General features: G+C 40.8%; 1 protein-coding gene across 1 annotated transcript; it reads left to right on the top strand.

The window, feature by feature from the left end:
• The first annotated feature begins 1,715 nt into the window (after positions 1–1,715).
• On the top strand, positions 1,716–3,937 carry LOC129724390 (solute carrier organic anion transporter family member 74D-like). The gene is made up of 5 exons (XM_055679269.1): positions 1,716–2,546; positions 2,599–2,845; positions 2,904–3,101; positions 3,152–3,293; positions 3,344–3,937. Exons 1-5 carry the CDS (start codon positions 1,751–1,753, stop codon positions 3,935–3,937), a joined length of 1,977 nt encoding a protein of 658 aa, XP_055535244.1. The 5' UTR covers positions 1,716–1,750.
• The last annotated feature ends 6,100 nt before the right edge of the window (positions 3,938–10,037 follow it).

Here is a 10,037-nt window from a genome sequence, read left to right as displayed (position 1 = left end):
GACCTATCCTACATGTCCCTTATATACGTTTTCCTGAAATCCATCCACGCCCCAGTCTAGTCCCGTTCCCCTCCGTCTACACCCAACAAAACGACAAGAACACGTTTGAACCTTAAGCACAAAACCAGCAACCAGACCCCGCACAACAGAACCAGGACCCAAGGACTACGAGCCTCTGTCCCAACTCACGACATCGTGGCTCAGCAGAACGAATCCATACATGCCATTCGACGATTATCAGACGACCATTGAACAACAAAACACTGATTGGAAATCCCATGCTAGTTTTAAGTTAGACTTAATTTCAGCTCGTAGTCGGCAGCGAGGATAAAAAATTTGCTTTAGTTTTTAAGTCATCAGATATAATTGGCGCCGTTAAACATTAAATTGTATTTGTGCCGTGTCAAATAAATGTTATGTGAAGAAAAAAAAAAAAACCAAGGCTTTGCTTTGCTTATTGGTCTTTAATTACCCATTATCTCATTTCACCATTTTTATATATAACTGTTAGATATATTTACAGTTTCATCTGGAAGATTCCTGATCCTGTCCAAAATATACGAGTTAACCGAATTAAATGAAAAATAGCGCGTAAATACATGATACTCCTATCATGCCAAGTGCATATTTGATAATGTTTTCTATTGTCATCGCTGGAATGATTTCGTTGCCAGTTTACACGCACTTGAATGACCAGAAAAAAACTGTATCATAACCAAAAGGAAGCTGCCATGTTCAGCGCCAGGAGAGTGCCATTATTACAATATGTGCCGCACCACAACATCCTGGCCCAGCCTCGGCCCTGTCCAACATCCCTCCCTTCCCGATCTCGTACCTTTACACCCCATGTTTATTTGATGTGTGGCCATGGAATTTGCTGCCGGATTGTATGCACCATTCCGTAAACCGCCTTTCTACGATGGTGTGGTTTCGCGGTTTTGTGTTTGAGGTTTCGCCAGAATTTGATAGCCACCTAACCGCGACATGATGTGAACGGTAGAACCATCCGCAAGTCATAATTTTTCTTCTGGCGATAAATTATGACTGAGCGGGGGGAAAGTTTGTACCAATCGTCCTTCGGTTCTAACTTTAATTTGTTAAGAGTTAATACCTATGCATATGTTACGAATTAAACCGGAAACCTTTTTCCGTGATTGTCTATCCGCGCACATTTTTCGCACCTGGAAAAAAATCATCTCCATATCCATTTCAAATCCAACTGGAGCACCGAGGGGGAAAACCCCCGAACTGGTCGTAATTTTTGTCGTCTCATTTTTATGGCGAGAAGCTTTTTCAGGTGGAAAGTGTTTTCTCTTGTTGTTGCGTGGTTTGTTTAACGTTTCTTGTGACAAAGTTGTTATACTGCTCCATCAGCATACATTGTTTCATAATGCGTACTTGCCTTTGAGGGGTGGTAAAAATCTTTAAGGGGGACCTGAGTACAGAAAAATTTATGCCTTACAGGGAATGGTAATTTCATACACAGTATTATATCAGAGTTATCAATTTTGAATCTCACTCGTTTATATTCACGTAGCGAGTAGTCGCTAATCCGTTCGCCAAAAAGACTCGCAGAGTCGGACACTGATAGACAGTCGGAATCCAACGAATATTTATGGGCCCAACAATAAATAATCCTAATTCGTCAACAAAGAAAATCTCCAACCGTTAGTCCCAGAGTTAACACGAAGCGCTATCAGTTTGTAACGAGACGAGCAGCTGGATAAACGTTCAGCATCCGAATGGTGACATGTTGACGGTGCAGTACCGACCCGAAGATGTGCAGTGTGGATTAGGATTTTGTCGCGGTAGATTACCGCAACGTTTGGCCAGCAAGAAACTGTACGTCATCTTGTTCAGCTTTCTCAACTGCATGATGGCATCGGCGGCTTCCTATTTTTACGGGACACTAACGACGGTGGAGAAAAGTTTACAGATATCGTCGAAAAATGTCGGTATGATAACGGCAGGTGGTGAATTGTCCTTCCTCATGTCGTCCCTATTCTTGTCGCACTACGCCGCCAACAAGCGGAAGCCCCCGTGGATAGCCTTTGGCGTTTTGAGTGTGGCTCTGTCATGCTTTGTAAGTGCCTTGCCACATTTTATCGCGGAACCAAATCTTGACAATGCCTTGCGAGTGGATTTAAATATTTCAACATCGAACATCGAAGGGAACAACTTGTGCGATGAGAATCGACCACCTCCGGACTGTTCGTCAGATGTGGGCAACCTGATTCCACAACTACTTCTGCTTCTGGGCACTTCGCTATCCGGACTGGGAACATCTTTGTATGCAACACTTGGGATAACATATTTGGATGATAATGTGAAGAAGGAGAAAGTTCCCTTCCTGTCCAGTGTTTCTTCATTTGGACGAAATCTTGGGCCAATGGTTGGTTTCTCGTTAGCGTCCTTGTGTTTAAAATTATTCATTGTTCCGGGTATTGAACCGCCTTATGAAAACTCAGACCCGCGTTGGATAGGTGCATGGTGGCTCGGATGGATTGTCCTCGGCAGTGTGATACTACTAGCAGCTCCGTTATTCGGTAAGGATTGGTATTTGAAAATTGAACTTACTACCCACACACTATGTTTTAGCCAGTTTTCCCAGAATGTTACCCAGGGCAGCGGAGCGGAGACTATTAGAAAAACAAGATACCGAAGCTGATACCAAATCCGCCTCTTGGCGAGATTTTTTTAAAACATTCAAGCGACTTATCACGAACAAAGTCTATTTGTTCAACAACATTGCGTGTGTATTCTACTGCTACGGAGCTATGCCGTATCTTCTATTTCAGACCAAATACCTGGAGATTCAATACCAGCTAACGCCATCGCAGGCGAAGTGACGTACAACCAGTGATGACTAGTATTAAAAACAATAATACTAACTACACTTACAGTATGGTGACGGGTTCGGTTTCGCTGGTGTTCGCAGCCTTGGGGATACTGATTGCCGGCGCGGTTGTTCAGAAACTGAAACCATCTGCTAGGCAACTGGCTGGTTGGAACATTCTTACCGGTGTTTGTGCTGCTACGGCGGTACTACTTTACTCAGTGCTCGGTTGCAACAATTTAAACAATACATCAATTATAGAAAAGTAAGTATTGTTTAACCATCTATGAACAAGATTAAAATTTGCTCGATCAGCTCTAGAGACGTCACATGTTTTGCGGAATGTAATTGTGAGTTCGTAAAATACGCACCAATCTGTGGCGCAGATGGAAACACTTACATATCCCCGTGTCACGCAGGTTGTAGGGAACAAATAAACCTGGATAGCGGATCTACTGTGAGTATTTTTAGTATCGTCAAAATAATATTCTCATGATTTTTGTTAAGGTTTTTAGTGATTGTGCATGTATCAACAAGAATCTGAATATATCTGTAGACATTCCTGAAACTGCTTCAACCATTCTGGTAAGTTGTAAATCATTCAGAAAATATATTTTTCTTACGATCATTCCACAGCCTTCAGGAACCGCCACTTCGGGAGGATGTCCAATCGATTGCCGGATGCCCTTCTTCTTGTTCCTATTGGTTATGTGTCTGAACAAGTTCATCGACGGCACCGAGTCGGCATCCAACTTTTTGATTGCACTCCGCTGTGTCCGGGAGCAGGACAAACCCTTCTCGATGGGACTGTCGATGACGATCAACAGGCTAGGAACGTTTCTACCGGCGCCCATCATTTTCGGTATTATCATCGATCGAACGTGTCTGCTGTGGGGACGCTCTTGCGATGAGAACCTTCAGGGCAACTGCTGGCTGTACGATGGGTTGGAACTGCGAACAACGATGAACTACTTTTCGGCAGCGTTTATTCTGACGGGTGCAAGTTTTGATGTGGGTACATGGTATTATGCGAAAAATTTGAAAATTTTTAATGATGATCGAAATGTGCGTAACAGTGCCGAAGAAGTAAATATCAGTTAGGAAAAAGGTTGAAGGATACTCTGAATAAATCACTTATAATTTATGAAGGTTTTTCTGTCGTCTCTTGAAGTCAAGTAAGTTTACGTACCATTTTACCCCATTTGCATTTCACCCCACAATTTGCTGAGCGAATGAGAAAAATCCGCTGAAAACTGACCGAATTACACACGCAAAAGTTCAAGCTTCAATCATCCAATGTGTCCTTTCAATTCGCACAGAATTTGCTCTGACTTGGCATAACCAATGCGTGATACGCATAACGCAAAAGTTGTACAAGGAATACATTGACAGAGAATAAAATCAGAATATGTATCATATACACAAAAATCGTAATGTCTCGGTAAACTTCGGCTTCGGGCGAACGATCAGTTTCGCGGCGCTCAAAAAACCGTTCTTTACTTTCGCGAGGCGGTGCGTATCAACGGCTCGTGCATCCCTAAAAATCGTAAGCAACCAAAACAGCCAATAGGAAGCCTTTTTGCCGCGGAAGTTATTGACGCTGGTGCCAGTAACGCAGAAGCGAATGCATGTGAATGAAACCAGAGTCATAATTAAATGCAAAATGTTTTGGACTAATCTCATGTTTTTGTTTATTGTTAATGATTGAATGATGTTTTCAAATGACCCGATTCATGAAAGTGAATCGATCAGACAATAATTTCTTCAATGAAGTCAGTACCCAACTTATCAGTATTGATTGCTGGTTGCACTGTGTTAACGATGCCAACCTTCTGAACATCGGCTGATGCTTTATACGTGTAGTGGTTTGGAGCTGCGCAATACATTCAAAATATGCTAGAGCATCAAATGCGTTATGCCCAATGCACATGCGTTGTACTGGTTCCAATTTTAATCAGTGAACGCGCTAATTTCGCTCATAAATGATCTGGTTACGCAGACTCCAACTTTTGCGTGATACATTCGAAATTAGACGTAATGTCTTTCCGGCGAGTCTCGAGACCCGATGATGGTCTAACAAGCCAGTCGTAAAAAAAGCAAAGCAAAAAAAGCAAAGCCTTGGTGCTACATGCCGATTCGGAACTCGACCTTCTGTTTTTTTATTCACAGACTTCGCAGCCAACTGTTTAGTGTACAGGACAATCGCGGGGCTAGAGATACGATCCTACTGACACCAACAGTTTCTCCCGAGCCGACACTCGAACCTACGACAACTAGCTTGTTAGACCAGCATCGTACCTCAAGACCAGCTAAGAGAAGCCAGTCGTTGCATGTTTGAATTTCGGCTAGGAGAAACCGTTAGAACCAATAGGATCGTGGCGCTAGCCCCGCAATTGTCCTGTAAACTAACGATTGGTTGCGAAGTCTGTGTCGAACTAACAGGAGGACAGGTTCCAAAAGGAATGTAGTATTTGGGCTTCGATTTGCTTATGAGCCAGTTCGCGAGAACCGCAACCACCTTTCTGAGGGACGTTATTTTGATGTTCTCCGATTGAGCTGAAATTTTCAGGGTTTTTTTTGTCTATTCAAGATAGGAAGTTTTGCAAAATTTCAATTTTTGAAGTAGAATACTTCTTTCAGGAAGTTCGGCTACATAGGGATGTGAAATGAAAATCTAAAACCGAAAAAAGTGAAAAATATGTCCAATTTCAAATGCTAATAAATCGGTTAGTATTCGATGGATTTCCTTCGTTCTTGTAGCAATAGATTAGAAAATCTTCTGAGATTCTTCCCAAAATAAGATAATTGTAACTTTATTATTCACACTATTGTACTATTGAAAATAGTCAAGCCTTGTCAAAACGAAAAATTCGACCTCTGATTGGTCGTTATATGATTGCTTCCCAAGCACGGTCGACAGAATCATATACCTTGTAATTGAAAACATACCATTTGGCCTATAAAAGAGCCTGTTTCAGCCGAAGCCGCTCATAATAGTTCTAGACAGCGACAACAGCAGTCGTCCTTCCTTAGCAGCAGCACTAGCCCTGTGGTTGGTTACCACGTCTCAGGAGCAGCGCGGTTCTTCTCAGCGTGTGTCCCCAGACTGCCATTATTCCCCCCGTGTTGGGGCAGCATGAAGATTGCCATCAGGAAATCCAATTTTAAACATCAAAATGCCTTTTTCAAGGCAAATAAACAAGTCATTGAGAGTTAATAATTTTTGACAAGGCAAGCAAGCATTCTGTGTTGGATCCTAGCAATTTAAATCTGTCGCACCCGTCTTATTAACTGAATGTGAAATAGTTTTCACAGAAAAAAAAGCGGCGCGAACCGATTCGCCCGGCCGTAGTTTAATGTACAGCTGTAAGTAGAGCTGTGTAAAAGTATTCTACTTCAACCTTGCGGTCGTAGGCTTTGCACACAACCCTCCTGTGATTTTTCCATTGAGGTTAAGTGGAGTAAAACGGCCCTCGAAAATGATATGTCCAAAAATGTATAAATACTAAAAAGTGCAATAACTCCTGCTAGACTTGATGAATTTTTCTAAAAATTAGTGGTATTATTCTACACTAAGAGTATTTCAAAACTCATGGTCACAATATATGGCAAAGAAGTAACATGACGAAAAAAATGCATTTTTCTTTAAAAAATTGTCTATTTTCAGGGTCATCCTACTCTTCTCCACATCGCTAGAAAAATATCTGAATAAAGCGTTTTGTAGAGCAACTTAAGGGCTTTCAATGTCATGTATAAGCCAAGTGTGCCAAATGGGGTAAAACGGCCCTAGAGGGTTTTTTCGAAAAACCGTTAAAATCACTATGTTTTTTTGCTAGACTTAATAGATTTACTAAAAATTTAGATTATTACTCTAGTTAAATACGAACTTAAGGGCAAAATGACAAATATGACTAATAGATTTACGTGACGAAAAGGATATTTTCCTTGGAATATACTATAGATTTGTCACTTTTGTCATCTTGCCCTTAACTTCGTATTAAAGTGATAATCTAAATTTTTGGTAAATCTGTCAAGTCTAACCCGAGTTCTTGCAGTTTTGGTGATTTTGACGGCATTTTTCGTAAAAAAAATTCTTTAAAGAACGTTTGAACCCAAATGGCTTATCTTCTGGTAAAGTAGGTAGTTCTGTTAAAGTAGCGTGAAATTTTCAGCAAAATATATTAAGTCTAGTAAATATTTGTTTCTTAATATATTTGTTTCAACTCGCCTTTCACCACGGCCGCGGTTTTCAACGCCGCGCCAAAACTAGCGTACAAAATGGCCTTCCAATTTGGCCACAAAGGATCTTACTTAAGGCGTTATTCCGTCAAAACTTCGGAACTGGATCTTCAACGCGCGAATCCATTCCTCCGGGTTATAATCAAAAATTCTCCCGCATATTTGCCAACCGACCCTTTAGTTTGGTGCCAGTGTTTTATTTATCATGGATATTTTATCGCTCATATTTTCAATGTGAGCGAGCAGTCCATGATATCAGCCATTAAGAGTATTGAATCATCATTTTCGCCAGGACCGGGCGTAAGCCCTGCAGCTCTAATGAAACAATGTTCCGAGATCTTGGCAGCACCGCTAACTTGTCTATTCAAAATAATTTAAAATTTTCCTAGTCGTCAGGTGCCTCGAGAACTGCAAGGAGTTGCAAAACCTATTAAACTTGTTCAGTGACCGGTACTCTCGAAACTGCTTATTGTTGAGCATCGAGAAATGCTTTATTATCAGCTATCATCGCACACGAAATATGTTATCCTATGATCACGAGATTTCTGGTACAAAACTTAAAAGAGTTGAACAAGTGAAAGACTTGGGTGTAATACTGGATGAAAAATTGTCTTTCAAACCTCACATCTCAGCTACTATCGATAAAGCAAATCGTCAACTGGGGTTTATTTTTAAAATCGCCCGAGAATTTGTTGACCCGCCCTGCTTTAAAGCGCTATACTGTGCACTTGTTCGTTAGACCTTAGAATTCGCCAACATTGTATGGTGGTCTTATCAAGCAGTTTGGATAAATAGAGTAGAGAGTGTCCAACGCAAATTTGTTCGGTATGCATTGCGGAATTTTGCCTGGAATGACCCACTGAATTTATCTCAATACGAAGACCCCTGCCGCCTTTTGGGCATAAAAACCCTAGATCAACGCCACCGAGTATCACAAGCTGTATTTGTGAGTAAGCTGATAACTGCAGAATTCGATGCTCCGAACCTTCTAGCAGAAATCGGATTCTATACGTCATCAAATACGTTACGACCCAGAGCTATGCTGCAAGTGGATTTCCAGCCAACAGAGTACGCCGCAAACTCCCCCATCTCATCTATGATTCGCCAATTCAATGATTTTAGTGAAATGTTTAACTTCGACGAATCTTCAGTAATGTATCGCCGTAGATTAGTTTCCAATAATTTGCTGTGATCATTATATGTATTGTTATGTGCTAGTTTTGTAAAGTATGTTTTAGATTAAAAGATGGTGAGGTTTTTACGCACATTTGAGGAAAATCCTCGTGACCACCCTCAAGTGAGCTTTTCCTCACCCATCATTCATGGGGACCGATATTGGTCTGATGATAAAAAAAAAAAACGAATAAATAAGCAAATAAATCATTATTTAATTTTTTTTATTAAGTTGGCCTAATCTACGAATTGTTTTCTTTTGAATTTGAATTTTATTACATGTAAAATACAGCAAAATAGTTTAAATAAATAATTCATAAACACAAAAATAGAGATAATTTATATACAAAAACTAAGCAAAATGACACCAAACGTGGCTATGAAACACAAATTAAACAAAACTCAAACATAGCAATGGAGTATAAATATGCGTAGTTTTGCTTAGACTGACAATTATTTATACGTGTAAACAAACAACAGGCAACTTAAAAACACAAATTGTGGACCAGGCCCTGCGGTTTGCAAACACAAAAAAAAATACAATATAGATAGGGGTAAAGATCAAGCTGGCTCAGTGACCAAAGGATTTTATTTTGACCGTCAAAGCGTTTGGTCACAAATTGTTCTTAACAAACTGGTGAAGTAAAGGTCACGGTCGAGAATCGCCGTAAATCTGAGCAACAGGCGATGATCAGAGTCGGAGATTGCACCATTACCGCGAAGCTCTTGGAAGATATGCTTGACGACAAGCTCACGTTTAGGAGCCACGTCAACATTGCCTCAACCGCTATTGCAGCACTATCCCGAATGATATTGAATAGCTCAGCGGAGTACGACAGCAAGCAGGAATTCTTGGCAGCGTGGTTTCGTCTATACTAAGGTATGGTGGGCCAGTGTGGTCCGAAGTGCTAGGCACTAACAGTTATCGTATTAAACTGAAAAGTATCTACAGGTTCGTGTGCATGGGGTTTGCGAGTTCGTATCGTACAGTGTCACACAATGCAATCTGTGTCCAGTCCGGCGTAATGTCTATCAGAACCGCGATTGACATTTGTGTACCTGACCCTCAAGAGCAAAAATATGAAAGTTCTTTTACCTGTCACTACGCAAGATCTAAACCGAATTGGATCCAACATTTTTTAAAAGATCACAAATTATCATTGTTATTAGAATAGTAGGGGACATTTCGAAATTTTTTGAAGTTCCGGATTTATTGAGGGGTACCGTGAGGTTAATACCCTTCCTGGAGGCTAGATTAAAAATGGTACCGAAATCGTGCTTGCGACATATCATACTACGAAAGATTTCGAAATGCCTTTTACTGTTTTTAAAACTATGATAAATGTGTGATCTTTTAAAAAAGGTTGGATTAAATTTGGTTGAGATCTTGCGAAATGGCAGGTAGAAGAATTTTCATTTTTTCGGCCCTGGAGGTGTCAGGTACGCAAGTGTTAAGTAAGATGTAGAGCGCTTCGATCAATGGCGAGTGTTTTTACGAATGCTGTGCTATGTAAAGGTAATCAACGCTGAAGTTCAACTGCTTGCTTCTACACCGAACGATTAGGAAGGATCGTACTTTCGAAAACAACTAGAGAAGCGGTTCTCAACCTCCTTTGTCCGCGTACCCCTTGGCGACATTTCTCATATCGATTGTTCTCCCTGGCTTGGAATGTTTTCGCAGAGTGCGAGAGGGTAGTGGTAGGTCAGGTTGTGGTTTTCTATTTCAGATTTCAAATTGAACTATAGTTTGTTTAATTTCTACAGTCATGTTTTAAGAGCACGATTGAAA

The sequence above is a fragment of the Wyeomyia smithii genome, chromosome 2 (genome assembly GCF_029784165.1).
Source record: "Wyeomyia smithii strain HCP4-BCI-WySm-NY-G18 chromosome 2, ASM2978416v1, whole genome shotgun sequence".
Classification (NCBI taxonomy): Eukaryota; Metazoa; Arthropoda; class Insecta; order Diptera; family Culicidae; genus Wyeomyia; species Wyeomyia smithii.
The sequence above is the reverse complement of the archived record's forward strand: the minus strand, read 5'-3'. Positions and strand labels throughout refer to the sequence as shown.

Bases quoted from the DNA above. Each gene is read 5' to 3' on its own strand.
- LOC129724390 (XM_055679269.1), top strand. From the start codon at position 1,751: ATGTTGACGGTGCAGTACCGACCCGAAGATGTGCAGTGTGGATTAGGA. The intron at 2,547-2,598 runs GTAAGGATTGGT...ACTATGTTTTAG, and splicing joins ACTAGCAGCTCCGTTATTCG to CCAGTTTTCCCAGAATGTTA. The intron at 2,846-2,903 runs GTGACGTACAAC...CTACACTTACAG, and splicing joins CTAACGCCATCGCAGGCGAA to TATGGTGACGGGTTCGGTTT.